Here is a 22,027-nt window from a genome sequence, read left to right on the forward strand (position 1 = left end):
ACTGAATGGTGGAATAGTCTGGAGAGGTTAAATGGTCTACTCCTGTTTCGATATTCCTACTTCAACCAACTTCAGTGATGGTAAACTAAAGTGGAATACTGATGATGTAATTAATGGGAGGAGCCAGGTCTGTCTGCAGCTTTGCGGTCTGCTAGAATTTTAAAAGTTGAACAGAAGCTTTACCAAATGCTCAGGGAGATGGGAGTGTAATTGTAAAGCTATTCTATTTGATGTTAGTGTGGTTAGTTTTGTGTTTAAATTAAAGTTTATTTTAACATAAAAGATACTTGTTGGTCAGAGTAATCACTCCTGGGGCGAAGCATCCTTTCCTCAGTTTTATAAATTAAAAGTGTTTGAAGTTCTTGTTTGGTATCCTAAAAAATGTTGGTGTCTGGTCCGGGATCTTAACAAGTGACACTCACCAGGTTTAGTGGGTAGATAGATGATGCTATCTAACCAACTCAGTAACATTTTGTTTTGTGAATACTGTCCATATCAGGGGGATAAACTCGTCAAGTTCCTTTCACCCATCACCCCGTTTACACCACAACCATTTTAAATGTTCTCATCCTCGCTTCCATATTTCCCAATGGGATCGCCCTCTCAGCTCTATAAACTTCTCCAGGCCTGTAACGCTTCTCCAATTCTGGCCTCTTAGCAACCCGATTGTCATTGCTCCACCAGTGACAGCTATGTTTCAGCGGGCTATTTCTCCACCGCTGCACCTCCCTGTCCTTTTTACACATTGCTGAAAACCTACCTCTTTGACCAATCTTGGTCATCTGTACAAGTAAATCTATGTGGCTCTGTATTAAGTTGTATTCAATAATACTCTTGGGAAGTAATTTTTTAATAAGAATCTTTATAATTGTCACAAGTAGACTAACATTAACACTGCAATGAAGTTACTGTTAAAAGCCCCTTGTCGCCACAGTCCTGCGCCTGTTCAGGTACACTGAGGGAGAATTCAGCATGTCTAATTCACCGAACAAGCACGTCTTTTGGGACTTGTGGGAGGAAACTGGAGCACCCGGAGGAAACCTACGCAGATACGGGGAGAATGTGCAGACTCCACGCAGACAGTGACCCAAGTGGGAATCAAACCTGGAACCCTAGCACTATGAAGCAAAAGTGCTAACCACTGTGCTTCCATGATTTGGGACATTTCATGTTAAAGGTAATATATATTACACGGTCTTTTTGTTGGAAACTTTCCATTTCAGGCAACCAGTTTCAGCATCAAGGAGTCCAAAGTCAGGCACAGCATTTTTAGATAGAGTATCTATATTCTACCCCAACAATATATTTCAATCCCAAAATAGTGCTGCTCAATGTGCCATTTTTCATTTCCACACAGACAATAATTTAAGACAGACTTGCAGCTTTCATGATGCCCCAAAAGCCTTTTCAGTGAAATCTGTTTGATGTGCAGTTACCGTTGTAATATAGAAAATGCAGCTGCCAAATTGAGCAGAGTACAGTCCCACAAACAGCACTGTGATAATGAGCAGATAATGAGGAATAATCATAGCACAGGGCTAAATCGCTGGCTTTTAAAGCAGACCAAGGCAGGCCAGCAGAATGATTCAATTCCTGTACCAACCTCGCCGAACAGGCGCCGGAATGTGGCGACTAGGGGCTTTTTCACAGGAACTTCATTTGAAGCCTACTTCTGACAATAAGCGATTTTTATTTCATTTTCATTTCATCATTGGCCAGGGCACCATTTCACATCCATCATTGACTACGGCACCCATTTATATCCACCCAAATCTCATCTGAATGACAGCACCTCTGACAGTGTAGTGCACACTCAAAACTGCAGAGTTCCCTCAGGATGCATTGAAATGCCATCCTAGAATATATGCTCAAGTCTCTGGATTGAAATTTGAGCCCATGACCTTTTGACTGAGACACAATTGAGTTGTGGCTGACATTATATGTCAATGTGTGGATAAATGGAAAGGAATTCTGAAAGAATGCACTGGACAAACATAAAGCATATAGTATTCTGGGCTTTATTAATAGGGGGATAGAGTACAAGAGCAAGGAATTAAGCTGAATTTATACAAGACACCAGTAAAACACAGCTCGAATATTGTGCACAGCTCTGGATGCCACGCTATAGGAAGGATGTGTAGACATTTGGAGAGAGTGAAGAAGAGTTTACAAGAATGGTTCCAGGGATGAGAAACTTCAGTTATGAGGATAGATTGGAGGGGTTGGGACTGTTCGCCTTAGAGTGAAGGAGGCTAAGAGGAGGTCTAATAGAGACATTCAAAAATATGAGGTGGCTGGAGACAGTAGATCGGGAGAAACTGCTCCTGTTCGTATTTTTAAAAATAAATTCAGAGTACCCAATTCATTTTTTCCAATTGGGGGCAATTTAGCATGGCCAATCCACCTACCCAGCACATCTTTGGGTTTTGGGGGCAAAACCCACGCAAACACGGAGAGAATGTGCAAACTCCACACGGACAGTGACCCAGAGCCGGGTGCTCCCGCTCGTATAACGATTAAGAACAAGATGGTACAGATTTAAAGTGATTTGCAAAAGCAGCAAATGTGATGTGCAAAAAAACTTTTTTACACAGCGGGTGGTTTGCGTCTGGAATGCACTGCCTGGAAGTGAAAAAATGAAATGAAAATCGCTTATTGTCACAAGTAGGCTTCAAATGAAGTTGTGAAAAGCCCCTAGTCGCCACATTCCGGCGCCTGTTCGGGGAGGCTGGTACGGGAATTGAACCGTGCTGCTGGCCTGCTTTCAAAGCCAGCGATTTAGCCCTGCGCTAAACCAGCCCCTCAAGTGTGGTGAAGGCAAGTCAATTGAGGCATTTGAGGGGGCATGAGATGAATACTTGAATAGAAACAATGTGCAGGGGTACAGGAAAAGACAGGAAAATGGCACTGAGCCCTGATGCTAGTTTGAAAAGCAGGTGCAGGCACGATGGGATAAATGGAAGCTCCATAACAATTCTGTGATTTTTGCTTCAAAGATCAGGAAAATGAACGATCACACACTTCAGGAAAACACATTAATCTAGCAATAAAATGCTAATACCGTTGCTGGAAATAGCTAAAGTGAGATGCTTCAAGAATTAATGATGCTAACAATTCACCAATATCGTTGAGATATTGCAGCATACATGTTACCGAGCTAGTAATCCAGAGGCCTAGGCTAATGATCCGGAAACATGAGCTCACATCTCACCACAGCAGTTGGGTAATTTAAATTCAGTGAATTCAATAAAGCTGAAATTAAGATGCTAGTATCAATTATATTGAACATGAAACTACCGAATCATTGTAAAACCTAACTGTTTAACTAATGCCCTTTAGGGAAGGAAATGTGCTATGTGTACCCGGTTTGGTCTTGTGACTCTTAGCCCACAGCACTTGAACACTTGAAAGAGTCAGAGCAGGCTACGCAGTGGCATACGCGCCAATGCACACACTCTAACTGACTCCCTCCAAACCTGGGTCCTGGGATCCACTCCCTTCCAAAATACAAAACCTAGGAACACGGTGTTCTGACAAGCAGGCTGTTACAACTGAAGCTTCTGCTTCAAGGCACATCCGGATTATGGGTCAACTGACCACAATAACAAAAAAAAGAAATGGGAAGAAAGGAAATAAACAGGAAGGACTTTTACAACGTTTAAACCCACAATTCCCCAAGTTATGTGTTCTCTATGGCTGCAATGCCACTGAATGAAGATTAGTTTCCCCAAGATAGTGATAAATCAGAAAAATTATTTTAAATTAGACCAGGAGGATCGGACAAAGCTTCAAATAAATAAAAGGCAAATTAAGAACTGATGTTATGAAATATTCATACATACACAAACAAACATTTAAAAAAACCATTTAGAGTACCCAATTCTATTTTTTCCCAATTAAGGGGCAGTTTAGCGTGGCCAATTCACCTACCCTGCACATCTTTTTGGATTGTGGGGGGTGAGACCCATGCAGACACGGGGAGAATGTGCAAGTGATCTGGGGCCGGGATTGAACCCAGGTCCTCAGTGCCGTAGGCAGCAGTGCTAACCACTGGGCCACCGTGCCACCATACGCACAAACAAACATAAATATGCACACACATAGAGCCATGTTCCTTGTAAGTTTTCTTTGTTTGTGCAGTTATTTCAATGAGTGGCACTTTTAAACTTTTGCACAGCAATGCATTGCCAACTTGCTAGCTGTTTGCATGGAACCACTCATTTTGCTCCATAACTACGCACACATATAATTTAGCCGGGGCAACGACACAAACAAACATACCAATATATGGAATACATTTTCAGATGGAGTAATAGAGTCAAACATTTGAATAACTTGACAACTAGGTGCAGCAATTTGGGTGGGGGAATTGGCAAGGAGAACTGGAGGGTCTTACTGAGAGAATGATCCAAGAGGAGTCAGATGGCTGCAACTTGTGATCTGAGTCAACAGTTGAAGGAAATGGCAGTCACACTAGTAGAAAATGTGGAGTAAAGGCAGAGTGTTGGATCATTTTGAGTTTACGATCTGTCCAATCAACGTTGGAAGAGCCATCTCCAATTTTTGAACACTTTCCAACAGAAGGAATATTTTCCATTCTTGGGAGTTTGTGATCCTAAAATTTTCACCCACCAATCCTGCTTTGAACTATTCACTGTGACAGACTCAAACCTGAATTCAGAGCAGTAATATTTGCTACACTCTTTTCACAAACTCCAAATTTGTTCTCGATTGTGGCACAAAAAGTGAGGGCAAAATACTATTTGATGCAAAAATAGAAGAGAACTGGGTCAAAATGGCCTCAGAAGACACAGCGTTCACAACTGCCATGAAAATGTACACTCTAGTCATTAAAAACAGTAAGCTGACACAGCTTTAATGAGCAGCAAAACATTTAGGTCAATGTACAATAACGGCTATGTATAAAATAGCTCAGTGATGGAATTATTTTCTCCTTAGCTGAGGCACAATGCACAACTGAAGGTTGTCGAACTAAAGTAGTGACATTACCAGGTATCTGAAAATCTTGCAGCTATTGTATGTGCAAAGTGTTGTGTTTCACAATACAATCTAAAGACGCTGGAAGGAAAGAAAAAATTCATAACACCCAACAAATCCTAAAGTCTAACCTACACCTGCCTCAACACCATCATAGACCTACCTGTGCGATATTTTTGTTTAGTAAATAAACTCCATATTCAAACTGAAACCTTTCTCCTCCTCCTCTTGGATACAGAGGGAACCTGTGAATACAAACACAGGAGAGCCTAGTTAACAACTGTCTGGGGGAAACAAGGACTGTAAATTATAAGTTTACATTGCATTTGGTTTCACATTACTATTATCAGTGACACAAGGTATAATTGAGCTTTGAACATAACATTATTCTGAACTCCTATATCACATTCAGTTGAGAGAAATGTTAACACACTGGACACAGCAAAGGCCGTGGACCCCGACAAAATTCTGACAATAGTACTGAAGACTTGTGCTCCAGAATAGCTGCTGTTCCAATACAGCTACAACACTGGCATCTGCCTGGCAAGGTGGAAGAGGGACTGTTTAGCACACTGGGCTAAATCGCTGGCTTTGAAAGCAGATCACGGCAGGCCAGCAGCACGGTTCAATTCCACCAGCCTCCCCGAACAGGCGCCGGAATGTGACGACTAGGGGCTTTTCACAGGAACTTCATTTGAAGCCTACTTCTGACAATAAGCGATTTTCATTTCATATTGTCCAGTCCGTCATGTCCACAAAAAGCAGGGTAAACCCAACCTGGCGAATTATCACCCCATCAGTCTACTCAATCTTCAGCAAAGCGATGTAACGTGCCATCACTGGTACGATCGAGTGACTCTTGCACGATAATCTGCTCACCAATGCTCAGTTTGGGTTCTGCCAGGACCACTCGATTCCAGACCTCATTACAGCCTTGATAAGGACAGAAGAACCGAATTTCAGAAGCGAGGTCAGAGTAACTGCCCTTGACATCAAGGCAGCATTTGACCAAGTGTGACATGAAGGAAAAAGGAAAATTTAAGTCAGCAAAAAATTGGATGGATGGATTTGTTTTTTGCCATGTGTACCAGGTACCGTGAAAAGTATTTTCCTGCGTGCAGCTCAAATAGATCATTTAGTACATGAAGGAAAATACAGAATAGGGCAACACAACCTACACAATGTAAATACAAAGACTCAGGTATCGGGTGAAGCATACAGGAGTGTAATATTAATCAGATCAGTCCATAAGAGGATCATTTTGGAGTCTGGTGAAAGCAGGAAAGAAGCTGTTTTTGAATCTGTCTGTGCGTGTTCTCAGACTTTTGTATCTCCTGCCCGACGGGAAAAGTTGGAAGAGCGAGTAAGCCGGATGGGAGGGGTCTTTGATTATGCTGCCCGCTTTCCCAAGGCAGCGGGAGGTGTAGATGGAGTCGATGGATAGGAAGTGGGTATGTGTGATGGACTGGGCGATGTTCACCACTCTCTGAAATTTCTTATGGTCTTGGGCCAAGCAGTTGCCATACCAGGCTGTGATGCAGCAAGATAGGATGCTTTCTATGGTGCATTTGTAAAAGTTGGTATGAGTCAACGAGGACATGCCAAATTTCCTTAAGTTTTCCTGGGGAAGTATAGGAGCTGTCGTGCTTTCCTGGTCGAAACATCGACGTGGGTGGACCAGGACAGGTATTTGGTGATGTGCACACCTAGGAATTTGAAGCTGTCAACCATCTCCACCTCGGCCCTGTTGAAAACTCTCCACTGGTTGGAGCCATATCTAGCATGAAGGAAGATGGTTGTGGTTGTTGGAGACCAATATCTCAGTCCTGGGACACCACTACAGGTATGCCTCTGAGTCATGTCCGAGATCCAGCCATCTTCAGCTCTTTCATCAATGACCTTCACGCCAATCCAAGGTCAGAATGGAGATGTTCGCCGAGGATTTCAGTGTTTTGTACAGAACATAGAATTTAGAACATAGAACATTACAGCGCAGTACAGGCCCTTCGGCCCTCGATGTTGCGCCGACCTGTGAAACCACTCTAAAGCCCATCTACACTATTCCCTTATCGTTCTTATGTCTATCCAATGACCATTTGAATGCCCTTAGTGTTGGCGAGTCCACTACTGTTGCAGGCAGGGCATTCCACGCCCTTACTACTCTCTGAGTAAAGAACCTACCACTGACATCTGTCCTATATCTATCTCCCCTCAATTTAAAGCTATGTCCCCTCGTGCTAGATATCACCATCCGAGGAAAAAGGCTACTACTGTCCACCCTATCCAATCCTCTGATCATCTTGTATGCCTCAATTAAGTCACCTCTTAACCTTCTTCTCTCTAACGAAAACAGCCTCAAGTCCCTCAGCCTTTCCTCATAAGATCTTCCCTCCATGCCAGGCAACATTCTGGTAAATCTCCTCTGCACCCTTTCCAATGCCTCCACATCCTTCCTATAATGCGGCGACCAGAATTGCACGCAATACTCAAAATGCAGCCGCACCAGAGTTTTGTACAGCTGCAACATGACCTCATGGCTCCGAAACTCAATCCCTCTACCAATAAAAGCTAACACACCGTATGCCTTCTTAACAACCCTCTCAACCTGGGTGGCAACTTTTAGGGATCTATGTACATGGACACCGAGCTCTCTCTGCTCATCCACACTGCCAAGAATCTTACCATTAGCCCAGTACTCTGTCTTCCTGTTATTCCTTCCAAAATGAATCACTTCACACTTTTCTGCATTAAACTCTATTTGCCACCTCTCAGCCCAGCGCTGCAACTTATCTATGTCCCTCTGTAACTTGTAACATCCTTCCGCACTGTCCACAACTCCACCGACTTTAGTGTCATCTGCAAATTTACTCACCCATCCTTCTACGCCCTCCTCCAGGTCATTAATGAAAATGACAAACAGCAGTGGCCCCAAAACAGATCCTTGTGGTACACCACTTGTAACTGGACTCCAGTCTGAACATTTCCCATCAACCACCACCCTTTGTCTTCTTCCAGCTAGCCAATTTCTGATCCAAACTGCTAAATCACCCTGAATCCTATGCCTCAGTATTTTCTGCAGTAGCCTATCGTGGGGAACCTTATCAAACGCTTTATTGAAATCCATATACACCACAACAACTGCTTTACCCTCATCCACCTGTTTGGTCATCTTCTCAAAGAACTCAATAAGGTTTGTGAGGCACGACCTACCCTTCACAAAACCGTGTTGACCATCTCTAATCAAATTATTCCTTTCCAGATGATTATACATCCTATCTCTTACAAACCTTTCCAAGATTTTGCCCACAACAGAAGAGGTATTGGATCAGATGACAAAATCTTGGTCAAAGAGATAGGTTTTATGAAGTGTCACAAATGAAGAAACCAAGGTGAAGAGATGGAAGGAGGAGTGCAGGGAGGGAATTCCACAGCTGGCGGTCTCGGCATCAGAAGGAACAGCCACCAATAGTGAAGAAATTAAATTAGGAATGCACAAGAGGCCAGAATTAGAGGAGGGCACAAGGGGCCAGAATTAGAGGAGCCCAGAGATCATGAAAGCTTGTGGGTTTCGAGGAGATCAGAGATTAAGAGAGGCAAAGCCATGGAGGGATTTGAAAACAAAGATGAGATTTGCAAAATAAAGCTGTTGATTGACCAGGAGCCAATGAAAGTCAACAAGCATGCGAGTGATAGAGGAACAAGATTTGCCGCAGAGTTTTGAATTGCTTCAAGGTTATGGAAGTAGAATGTGGGAGACCAACCAGGATTGCAAGGCTAGAGATAACAGAGGCATGAACATTTCAGCAGTAGGTTAAATGAGATTAGGACAAAGTCAAGCGGAAATGGAAGAGGTGTTCTGAAGAGATGGCGCAAATGAGAGGTCAGTTCAACTCAGGATTAAATATGACACCAAGTTTGTGATAGACTGACTTAGTTTCAGACGGTAGCCAGGGAGAGGAATGGGGTCAATAACGTACAGCAGCAGTGTGTACTATCAACATGATGCTTTGCAGCAACTTTCCAAGGATCCTTCAACAGCACCTTCCAAAGCTGCAACCTGTCTCACCTAGAAGGACAAGGGCAGCAGATACATGGAGAGCTACATCATCAATCTTTCACCGTCGCTGTGGCAAAATCCTGAAATCCATTCCTTCCAACACATCGGCTGCTGAGGTTTAAGATGGCAGCTCACCACTATCCTTGCAAATGCAGTTAGGGATGGGCAGTCAGTACTGTCCTTGACAGCAATGCTGACATGACAAGGATGAATCAAAAAGGCATTACCCAAGTTGGAAACTACAAACAGAATTTTGGACGATTCTTTACCCTGACTGCCATCCAATATTTCTCACTGGAAAGTACGAGTGCTGGCAGAATTCGGCTGTGGTGCTTTCTGTCGTTCATAGTCACTGTCAATGCTCATACGAGCAAAGGGGCTGTCAATGTGAAACCTTATCAGTGCTACAAGATTGGACGTTTTCCACTGAGCGAAGCAACAAATTAATTACAAGGATCAATCATTGAGTCAGAACCAGCGACACAGAATAAACATCACGATTCAAGGAGTTCCATGCCTCCAAGATTAATAATAAGATTTCTTCAACTGGATTAAGTTACAAAAACACAAGGTAGCAGAAATCTAGAATTCTCTTTCTTCCAAAGGCTTTTGAGGCCAGGGCACAACTACAAGTCAAGCCCCAAGATCAATTTGGGGTTGGGAAGCGTACAGAATATGGAATGAACATGGATAAACGGAGTTGAGCTACAGGTCAATCATGACTCAATTTAAAAAAAATTTTTTTTTTTTTTATAAAAGTATTCAATTCTTTTTTTTCCAATTAAGGGCCAATTTAGCGTGGCCAATCCACCGACCTGACATCTGAAGTGTGGGGGTGAAAGCCACACAGACAGGGGGAGAATGTGCAAACTCCATACGGACAGCGACCCGGGGTCGGGATGGAACCCGGGTCTTCCATGCTGTGAGGCAGTGGTGCTAACCACTGTGCCACCGTGCCGCCCAGGACAATGATGACTTAAGTGAATGGCAAAGTAGCCGTGATGGACTGAATGGCTTAATCCTGTTCCCATGTGTCACAATTATTCCTAAGCAACAGGGTTTTGCAACGAATGCTATACAGTCTACATATGCCACACTGTATAATAAACATATCAAGCAGTGTGGCGTGTTCTGGGGCCACAGTCCAGACCATCAAGGGAGCAACTGGAATGGGGATACCATGATGACTTCCTCTCCTCATTCTCATCAAGTGATAACAGAAACATTGACATGGTGATGTTAAGCCAAGTAATGGAAATATCTCTTTAAAAATCAAAATTACCAACTTTATTTTGCAGCAGTTCTGCAGTCTTAGATTTTCACACAAATTTGCATTTGGTAATACCTTGTGGAAGAAGAGGAATGTTTAAATTTACCAGCCATCTGAAACACATGCTATTCAGTTACATTTTCATAAAAAGCTTCCATTTTTTTTCCTCCCCTCAACCGTTAATAGTTCCTGCTTTAACAAATATGCCAGAGTGAACAGAAAAGGGGCCATTGAAAGGGTCACTGGGAAAGAATGCAATCACATAGTTATGCCTCTTCAGCACAAAGTTGTGACATAACCGAGATGTTGGAAAAAAGTTTTGGGATAATGAATGCTCTCCCCCACACTTTACTAATGCAAATAGAAAAATGACTGTGATAAAGTTTGAACTAAACAAAAACAAACATGAGCCAAACCATGGACTGAGGAAAGGCCATTTGACTTGTCAAGTTTATTTGTTTCACAATCTGTTGCATCAAGCGCTCTGCCCAACCCCCTCAATCTCCTAAGGGAAGCATCGAAACTACCAGAAGTAGCCACATTCTAAAATTTCTCCCTGACTTTCAAGGAGAAGCTGAGCAAACTCTAGAATTTTGATCACATTACATTCCAAGTCAAAATACATGCCTGCAGCACACCAATGGTCACAATCTACACTGCATTCAAAATCACCTTTTGTCCTACTACTGAAAAGGGCAATAACCAATGGAGGCTGTAAGCACGATGGAAGAGTGAGAATTCAAATAGCAGGGGCGTAAGCAGGTGGAGGGAGCCCTTAGGATGGAAATTTAAGGCACACGAATGGGGAAGCCCAGACATAGGAACTGTATTCCTCAGGTCTTTGGACTGCTGGTGCTTACCATGAAATTAAGAAATGGAAGTTTGCTTGGGAAAATGGAAGAACATTTATTGGAGTGAGCGATCCTTGTTCATGGCATGCCAAATATTTTCATTCCCCTACCTACCCATTCCTGATGTGTAAATGGCTAGGTGAGAAACATCTTTTGCTGCCCGATTTGACTCACCCTGAGTGAATTGCACGTGCAGTGCCACAACTTGTCAGTTTAATTCCTACATCAATCCTCCCTCGGAATCAGCAGTCTGGAGATGCAGGTTTGATGAATACCATCCATCCCAACCCCCCAAAAAATTAATTTAGTGTCAGCTCCTATCACAAAAAGAATTCATTAATAATTTTGCTTTTTCATTCCACACCGAAATAAAATAAACTTTCCCATGTCGAGCTACTTGAGGTTTGCCCTTTCAGGGGATTGAATATTTGCTTTAGGATGGCCCCAATGCTAAAGGGCCATTATGTACAAAGTCTGCCCTTGGGCTGAACCTGGCTAATTCATCACCTGGCATGTTTAATTGGTAGCATACACTGTAGTCAGTCAGTTAGATTCAAACTGTAAAAGGAGGTTTGCTGTAACAATACACGTGTTAAATGGAGGAATGCAGGAAAACATGAGTTTTTTTAAAAAGAGGGAAAGGGTCTGGACACTCGGGTGAGTCAATCACTTAAGGAAAGAAAAAAAACCTGAGGATTATGTTTTTGGATTCTTCCACTTCAAACCAACCACAAATCAACTTTTTGGACAGTTTGAACAATCTGCAGGAGTCTAAATTAGCAACAGTGCATGCAATGTAGTGATTTACTGTACTCAGGCACCAGTGCAAGACAGAACACAGTTTCTGCTGTTGACCTGGCTATTATGAAATGGCAGAGGGAGGTCTGGGCAGCACGATAGTACAGTGATTAGCACTGTGGCTTAACAACGTCTGGGTCCCAGGTTCGATTCCAGGGTGGGTTACTGTCTGTGCAGAGTCTGCACGTTCTCCGTGTCTGCGTGGGTTTCCTCCGGGTTCTCCGGTTTCCTCCCACTAGTCCCGAAAGACGTGCTGTTAGGTAATTCTGAATTCTCCCTCCGTGTACCCGGACAGGCAGCGGAATGTGGCGACTAGGGGCTTTTCACAGGAACTTCATTGCAATGTAAGCATATTTGTGACAATAAAGATTATTACAAAAGATTATATAATCCTTTTGTTTTGTGTTCATTAAGGTGAGGAATGGAACTTTGTGCATTTCAGGCACCAAGTTGGGCTGATGTCCCATCTTCAATACAGTATAATCGTAGGTCAGGTACAGCATGGACAAGAGTATAGAATCCCTATAATGCAGAAGGAGGCCATTCGGCCCATCGAGTCTGTACCAGCCCTTGGAAAGAGCACCCTACTTAAGCCCACATGCCTCCACCCTATCCCCGTAACCCGATCTCACTCTCTTGACACTAAGGGGCAATTTATCATGGTCAATCCACCTAATCTGCAGATCTTTGGACTGCTGGAGGACAAATGTGGACGGTGCCATGGAGGCTGGCCAACCACACCCACATGTTCTGGTCTTGCCCAGGACTTTTAGGGTACTGGAACACCTTTTCCGAGGCCACATCCGGGGTGGTGGGAGTGAGGGTAGAGCCATGCCCACTAGTGGTGATCTTCGGGGTGCCGGAACAACCAGAGCTCTTTGCGGGGAGGGGCAGATGCCCTAGCCTTTGCCTCCCTGATTGCCATTCGTAGGCTCTTTGTTTCGCTGGAGATCAGCAGGGCCACCCGGGGCCGGGGACTGGCTGTCAGGCTTGGCAGAATTCCTTAAATTAGAAAAAATAAAATTTGCCATTCGGGGATTGGAGGAAGGCTTCCACAACTCGTGGAAGCTATTCACCAGTCTGTTCCAAGACCTGTTTGTGACCAGCAATCAATAGGGGACGGGTAGAGTGGGTGGTGGCGGTGGGAGAGGGGAGGGAGGACTGAAACAGACAACAGAAGGATAAAAGGATGGGAGGTGGGGCAGGAGGGGGAGAGGACATCAAGAAAAACACAGGACAAGTAGTGCATGGGGAGCCGGAAGGGACAGGTGGCGAGGACACACACGGGTGCGACTACAACAGCACACCCGGCTGATGCCAAACAAACCCACTGGTATGTTCTAATACCAAGAGGTAGCATGTACATTAAAACTGTATGGTTGCAGCAACCGACCACAGGGGGCTCAAAAATAGGAGCCCCGCATGTGCACATATGTTACTTTTAATGTACACCAGTTTGTTTGTCTTTAATCTTTTTATTTTTATGCACCCATCTTTATAGATTCATCTTTATTGTTGTATGATAGCCCTGGCAAATGTTATTATAAATACATGTAAAACCAATAAAATATTTTTAAAACAAGTTCTGTGACTTTATTGTGCTTAGAGGGGGTTACGGTGTGAGGAATAAATAAAAGGCAAACACATGTGGGGGTTGATTAGCAATTGGAGGCCCTTGTAAGAATAAAATAGCTTTAAAGTTTTCGTTAGGCTAATTTGAGAGGGGGAATATCTCGCTCAGCTTTGCCAGAAGAAAAGCCATACCATGGTGTAATAGATAAGAAAACAAGTGCAGAGATCTGAAGAGCACCTAGTTAATGAAGCTAGATAAAAGAGAAGTTTCCAAGAAATGTGAGGTTAACTGTCTTAGAACAAAGCACTGTTCAGAAAAAACAGACAGACTTGAGAAGAAAGCTCCAACGGCAGAAAGATATCTGAAGTGATTTTCAGGTTTCAGATTTTACTACAGCCTGTGGAATGTGAATTGAAATAACTTTGGAAATCGGTGGCTGGATTGGGCTTTGTGAGAAACAGTTAAGGCAAAGGGAGTGGTATATAATCCTGGACAGGATTCGATGTTAAACGTGGAATGGAAGCTTGGGTTGAGTCATTTGTAAAAGCTGGACTGGATTTCAGAATGCAAACCGTTAAGGGGAAGCATTATTATGAGAAAAGATTTTAAAGCATGTTTTTGGAAGTGGAGTTTGGAAACTCACGCGACATTTATCTAGGGGATTCGGAGGGGAAAATCACAAACATTAACTTGGGTTCAGAGTGGAGCGTGTGTATTTGACCACTGCCAAGGTGCCGAGCTGGCATTTCCTTTGTGCATGCGATCGGGCCGGGGCTGCCAGGCTTGGGTGTTGTTTTGGGGGGGGTTGGGGGGGAAGAGAACTTTCCATAGAGCATTCAGGCTGAGGGGGAGGGGGGCCTCAGAGATCAGCTCCCTACTGTACAAAGCCAGGCAATGTGCGGCCTTGCCCGTGTGTTCCCCGTTCAGGCCCCTTATTCTAAGCGAGTCGCATTGAATAGCCGTGTTTCTCAGCACTGCGAGCGCCGAGAAATACCCGGCTAAACGCTAGGGGGCTTTGTTCCCTTTTGGGAGAATTGCGCCCATAGTCTAATGGCACCTCAGCAGGCTTACAATTAGAAATGAGGACAGTGGAAATGGATAGCCAGGAAGAGAAGAATTAGAAGGGATAGAGGGGCAGAACTGGGTAAGGAATATGCACAAAGCCTCATATTGAAGCCACGGCAAGCACCAGATGTCAGGAAGAGGAGGTAGCAGAGACTAAATAGGCAGACTGTTGGGTCATATAAAAAAAGTAGCAAAATGGTCCTGAAGTAGTAGTTGGTTTTGGCCAAATGTAAATTTAAGGTTCATCATCTGAAATGGTGACAGCGTTTTCCACCATGACACTGATGACATCTGTCTGACCCTTCAGTTTTGGATGAATTTAAACTTGTTGCAGCATGGCAACAGCAACGACCAACTCCTTTTGTTCCATTAACACCCTATTCACCATCCATTCTGGGTTTCTAATCAAGCTGAATCTGATGGTGTATAATCTGTGACCTGTTTGACCCTGGGGTGAGCATCAAACCGTAATCTTATCCATCATTAAAACTTTGTAAATATTCTTCAATCCCAACTCTTTTCCACCAAGAACATTATTAGGCAGGGGCGAGATGGTAGGATGCCCCAGTCACTTTTTCAAACTCTTGACCGATTGCAGATAGATGTGTTTTTCAAGGGAAAGAGTGTTTTAAACCTTTAAGTACTGCTACTTAAACTGACAGAAGACAGGTTTCTCATAAGTGAAAAAAAAGTTCATTTCTCAACTTCAAACCTATTTGCAACAAAACCCATTCACACAAGTGCACACTGTTATGGGCCAGGGTTTAGAGAGCCCCAAAGTGTATCATGGAGTTCACCTGACCCACAACTTGGAATAGATTGTGGTTATGGGGAACACACAAGCTTACTCTGCAGCTGTGATGCAACAGAAATCGACAGTACTTTTAAATTAAAACACTGTTTATTTATGAAACCAGTTAACACTTTATAAACCCACAGTAAACATCTTAACAACTATCAACACCAATAAATCCCCCAAAGAATACATTACTCTCTAACACTTAATCTTTCTTTACAACATCCATAAAACAAAAAGAACCCTCTTTACAGAAAGACATCAGGTTTAACTTCACTACTGAGAACAGTTACCACTTTGAAATCACCAAATGAACATTCATAAGCTTGCAGAGATTCATACACATCATGCTGTGATAGCAGCTTTTCCAAATCTAAAACAAAACTAAACACACCCTGTAGCAAACAGCCTAAAGTGAAAGTAAAAGCAGACAGACAGCCCAGCTCCACCCACATTCTGATATCACTGATAAACACCTATTTCTGAAAGGTACATCCGCTACAGATATTTTTCTAAACACCCATTTCTTAAAGGTACTCTCACATGACAACACAAAGAAGAAAAGGTGATTACAAAATAGGTAGCATGCACTTTTGAAGTGTTTTGAGATGGAAGCGTGATATATTGCGGCCTTGATGATTCTCTTTCGATGGACTGAAGAAATGGAGGTTGGAAGTCTCTGGCAATGGATTTGAAGTGGTTTTCAATAGGTTTCTGGCTTTGCTCCAGTAAAGGTGCCGACAAACCCTTGTAGGCTTGGTTCTTCAAATTGGTAGGTAAAAGGCTAACTCCAATTCTCTGCCTTCCGAGTGAATTTTAGGCAGCATCCTTTCTTTGCTGGGAGGGTCTTTTCCGCCCGATTAGTCTTCCTAACTGACTGAGGCTGCTCTCAAAAGTGTATGCTGATAAATGTTTCTCTGTATAAGCTGGTTTGTCAGGTAACCATCGTATCCACTTTTCCATTGTCCATACAATGGTCTGGGACAACTTGAACATTAACACACCATAGGGTTTGAATTTCAGCCATTTGTATCTGCTTGTAAGTGAAAGGGCTTCTCCTCACCACAATTCTATGAAATTCCATTCTACAGACAAATCTGCAAGACCACTGTGCCTTAGTTTCTGTCGGTATTTGGAGAATTGTAGCTATTAAATCCATGGGAAAGATCTGTTGCATTTTAATATCTTTTCAATGGAAAGTATAGGCTTTTTGCATTTTAATTCCTGTCCAGACAAGCAGGTCAACCTCCTGTAATTTCACAGATAATGACAGACAAGAAGGGAGGTGGGTCACCTGATCTCTCAACTCCACCTTGTTTTAAAGCCGATTGCCCATTCTTCATTTTGCTTTTGAAAGTGAAGTGCCCATTTCCTACAAATCCTGATACATCTTAAACAGTTCCATACCTGGTTTCTTGAATCTCTCCAAGGTCCAACGCTCAAATACATCCTGAACACCAGTACTTAAAAGTGTTCTCCCTTACATAAATCTTCCACCGTTGTACTCCCCTCCGCCTACCCACTTTTGGCAGTGCATGAATACAAATATACACTCCGGTTTACAAATTACTCAATAGCCTTACTCCACATTACTTCCAATCTCCTACAATCCTACATTTGAGCTCACCCCTTGACTCGTTTTTATTCTTTATTTTTGCAAATTTCTCTTTGTGCATCCTTCCAGCAAACTTTGTTGTAGAATCTTGAGTCATAAAGAGCCCACATGTATAATATTCTCTTTCTAAAACAAGTCAACTATCTTCAAAAGTCTCTTCAAACCTCAACAGTGCAGTTTGTCTCCTTCAGGAACACGCCACCGACTGTTACTCAATATCTGATGTTTTCTACCTTAAAAGGCACCGTCCAAGACCAAGTTGTTGTTACAATGATTTCAATCCACTTTCATGGATTCCATTAATAAATCACTATGTCACTGCCTTAAAGTGCACTTTCATCCATGACTATAAACTACTGTTCTTTAGTAGTCCGGCAGACAATGAAGGAACTTATTGTCAGTATTAGCTGAAATCTATACATTAGGTATGTGTAATTGTCAGTGGTTCATCGCCACTACAATTATACCATGTAAGATAATCCTTGAGGTTGCAATAAAAATGTCTCGAGGACTATAAACACCAGCAAGTTACAACTTGGGAGTTTCTTACTACCTTTCCCTTCTTTAAATTAAAAAAAAGTTAAGTGAAAATGGATAGAACCTTTTGGCCTTTAATAGAAAACAAATGTTTTTGTGGCAATGAAGTGTTTACAAAAAATATGGTTTGACATTTTATGAATCCTTAGCCACATCACCTTGCTCCCCCATTATATTGTCCCTCTGCCTGATATTTATTACGAGAAAGTAGCAATGAATCCTTTTGAGTGCTTAAAATCTATTTTAAGACATTTTAACTGATTATTAAACCAGTCTTTTGATGGTCGTCAGGTCATTTCATCCCTTCTACATAAGTGCACAACTCCGTATAATGCTTAGAAATAAACTTCAATCAAACACCGAATACTACTCTCTGCAACTCCAGCCCCTCAAACTAAACGTGGGTGACTCATATTTGTCCGCCGAAAGTAGCCCAACAAGTCACCATGTTTTAGCACTATCTTCTGATGGAAATTAGGGATGGGCAAGTAGCACTGACTGCACCAATAGGACCTCATAACCCATGAATAAATAAAAGTTGTGCAAGCATGATTTGTATAAAAAATAATCGCTAACCTCGGCGGTGGATCTGTTCCTAGCCAACGAGGGTGCAAAAACAAAATTAAGATTTCCTCTATCAATTGGGCAGTTAAAATCACGTTCATTATTTTCTTTCAAATTAATGTGCAATTTTGCTGCAAAAGGCACAAAGCTTTCTGTCCTTCAGAAAACCCGATGCACCAACTTGCATGGATGTTACCTCAGGGAGAAAGTATTTGACAGCATTCAACGTGGTAAAAAAAATCATAACTGATTAAGTCTTGTTAAAAAATGAACAAAAGGAAAATTAACCCGAGAACCATTTTGCAGAAGGCCATTTGGCCCATCATGACTGTGCTGACTCTGGTTGAGCAACCAAAAAGAATGCAGTTTCTCCACTCTCTCCCTTTGGCCTGTATCTTCCTCCCCTTTAAATACTTGGACAATCTTCTGTAAAAGATGCAGTAGTCTCTGCCTCAATATGTCTGTGTCAAAGCATTCTATGCTCCAACAATCCTCTGCAGAAAGAAATGAACTTTAAAAAAAAATTTAGAGTGCCCAATTAATTTTTTCCAATTAAGGGGCAATTTAGCGTGGCCAATCCACCTACCCTGCACATCTTTGGGTTGTGGGGGCGAAACCCACGCAAACACTGGGAGAATGTGCAAACTCCACATGGACAGTGACCCAGAGCCGGGATCGAACCTGGGACCTCAGCGCCGTGAGACAGCAGCGCGCCACCGTGCTGCCCCTAAAGAAATATAACCTAACCGCTCACCTTCTCTCATCCAGTGGTTTTAGTCCCGGTATCGCATGTCTTGCCTCATTACTATACTTTTCTATCTCCTGGCATCAGGGTGGATAATCAATATTGTATGCCCTTGCTAGCTTTAATATCAGTTCTGCAATTCAACATCCAAAATAGCACAAGTACTCAAACTGTGGCTAGGTGTCACTACAGTTCAGTGGCAGCCATGTCAACAGCTGATCAATATGGCTTTCCTCTGGACTCTGACTTATCTGTGAAAAATGCCACAGAGGACTAGCATATCTTGAGCAAAGTCATTTAATATATCCAAGACAATGTGAATCTACCTAGTATGGATGTTATCCGACTTATCAGCTTCCAAAGGTTTATCGGAGAAAAAAAATAAATGATGGAACTCTCAAATAAAAACAGAAAATGTTGGAAAAAAACTGGTCTGGCAGCATCAAAGAACAAAGAAAAGTACAGCACAGGAACAGGCCCTTCAGCCCTCCAAGCCTGCGGCGACCATGCTGCCCATCGAAACGTAAATCTTCCACACTTCCAGGGACCGTATCCCGCTATTCCCATCCTATTCATATATTTCTCAAGATGCCCCTTAAATGTCACTATCGTCCCTGCTTCCACCACCCCATCCGGCAGCGAGTTCCAGGCACCCACTACCCTCTGTGTAAAAAAAACTTGCCTCATACATCTCCTCTAAACCTTGCCCCTTAAACCTATGCCCCAATTCAATAAAGAAACAAATTATAAGTTTGCTTCTCAGCACAAAGAAGTTCCAATGGATGTATTATTCCAGAAACCTTTGCAGTCACTCCATGCTGCTGTATCCTGGGCCAAGTATCTCCATCACATTTCTGTCAGCAATGGAGATCTATGGACATTTCGAGCAATATTTGAAGCCCACTTCATTGTCGGAAAATACTACTAAAACTTTAACCAGAAAGAAACACCACTCTACACGATGAAATTAGTGCGTCAAAGAATAAACTAGTGAGCAGAGGAGGTTTTAAGAAGAGGGAAGAAAATGTTGGACAACGGAGGCAAAAGTAAATAATTATCAAATTTCTAAACATTGTAACCTCCTGATTTCAAACTTCAGCCAATGTTTCGGTATTGTGGCACGTGAGGAGGTTGCCAGCAAAAATTACCCTTATGCATAGGAAGGATACCTGGGAATCATTAGGTTCCAAGCAACTGAGGTCAAGCTCAGGCAGTTTATGCCTTAACCTAGAGTTCAGACACTGAGTTACTCCCTAGCAAGGACTATTTAAAATTATTAATGTGCTTTGCTTTTGTATTCTGGTTGCGTTTCTACCCTCCCGTTACCTTTGTTATGTGAGGATATTCATGCATTCATTATTTTAGACTTTTTTGCTACAGTTTGCCAATCTACAAACCTTTTAGTCAGGAAATTCAATACCTCTTGCACACAGATAATTCCAGATCCACTGAAATAGATCGATCTCTCTACCCATATTCCATATTTCACTATAAAAAATAAACCTGCTTTTAATTTTGACAAGATGTTAAACCGTGGCCCCATCTGTCCTGTCAGGTGGACGTGCACAATCTCATTTTTTTTTTTTAATAAACGCATTTTATTCGAACATTGTATCAAAGTAGTTACAGCAAATAAACACCCCAGGAAACATTCTTCCCAACAATCAACTATACAGTTTGTACAGATTTTCCACCCCCGCCCCCCCCCCGCCCGCGCGAGATGAACAGCTCCTCAAACACGGTCACAAACATCCCCCACCTTTTCTCAAACTCCCCCGCTGAGCCCCTTAACTCATACTTTATTTTCTCTAATTGCAGGAAGTCGTACAGTTCACCCAACCATGCTGCTACCCCCGGTGGCGATGCCTACCGCCACTCCAGCAACATTCGATCTCATGGCACTGTTTCGAAAAAGAGCAGGGGAATTTTCCCTTTTAAAAAAATTAATTCATAAGATGTGGACACCGCAAACAAGGTGAGCATTTGTTGCTCATCCGTAATGGCCTTTGAAATGGTTGGCTGGTTAGGCCATTTCAGAGGAGTATTTAAGAATCAACCACACTGCAGTGGGTCTGGAGTCACAGGTAGGCCAGACCAGGTAAGGATGGCAGATTTTCTTCCCTGAAGCGACATTAGTGAGCCAGATGGGTTTTTACAACAATCATGGCCATCATTAGACTTCTAATTCCAGATTTTTATTGAATTCAAATTACATTATCTGTCATGGTAGGATTTGAACCAGAGTCCCTCGTCCTTTATCCTGGGTCTCTGGATTACTGGCCCAGCGACAACACCACTACACCGCCAGCTCCCCTATCTTGGTCAATTTTTATCCCCTTCAAATACCACCATAGAAACAGATCTGATCATTATCACATTTCTTTGTGTGGGAGTCTGCTGTGCACAAACTGGCAGCACAAATTTCTACATTAGTATTTCATTGGCTGCAAACTGCTTTGGAATGCCATGTGGTCATGAAAGGCGCTATATAAATGCAACTTTCTATTAAAAATCGGGTTTAATTTTACAGGCTTTGTTTTCAGGGTATTTATCTTACAGAAATTAAATCTTCTAAAGTATAGTATTAATGTGTCAAATATCTGAAAGTGAATGAATTTCCTAACATTTCCCAAACAGTCAGGTGCTGAGTTTAAAACCCAAAAGACAGACCTTAAATCAAATCATAATTGTTCAGTGTAATACCTATCCCTCTTAACACGACACAACTTTATAAGTTGAGCAGCACGGTAGCATTGTGGATAGCACAATTGCTTCACAGCTCCAGGGTCCCAGGTTTGATTCCGGCTTGGGTCACTGTTTGTGCGGAGTCTGCACATCCTCCCCGTGTCTGCGTGGGTTTCCTCCGGGTGCTCCGGTTTCCTCCCACAGTCCAAAGATGTGCAGGTTAGGTGGATTGGCCGTGATAAATTGCCCTTAGTGTCCAAAATTGCCCTTAGTGTTGGGTGGGGTTACTGGGTTATGGGGATAGGGTGGAGGTGTTGACCTTGGGTAGGGTGCTCTTTCCAAGAGATGGTGCAGACTCAATGGGCCGAATGGCCTCCTTCTGCACTGTAAATTCTATGATAAATCTATGAACTGTGAAATAAATGACTGCGTTGTGAATTTGACCACACGTGCCAAACATGCATTATATTAGA

At 42.7% G+C, this 22,027-nt stretch overlaps 1 protein-coding gene across 1 annotated transcript in view; it reads right to left on the bottom strand.

Moving 5' to 3' along the window:
- Nucleotides 1-22,027, bottom strand: part of uvrag (UV radiation resistance associated gene) — a 403,204-nt gene that overhangs the window by 68,172 nt on the left and 313,005 nt on the right. Inside the window, exon 13 of the mRNA XM_072477416.1 lies at nucleotides 5,162-5,243. Within this exon, the coding sequence (XP_072333517.1) occupies nucleotides 5,162-5,243 (82 nt within the window). The remainder of the gene's footprint in view (nucleotides 1-5,161; nucleotides 5,244-22,027) is intronic.

This window comes from Scyliorhinus torazame, chromosome 15 (genome assembly GCF_047496885.1).
Source record: "Scyliorhinus torazame isolate Kashiwa2021f chromosome 15, sScyTor2.1, whole genome shotgun sequence".
In the NCBI taxonomy this organism is placed as follows: domain Eukaryota; kingdom Metazoa; phylum Chordata; class Chondrichthyes; order Carcharhiniformes; family Scyliorhinidae; genus Scyliorhinus; species Scyliorhinus torazame.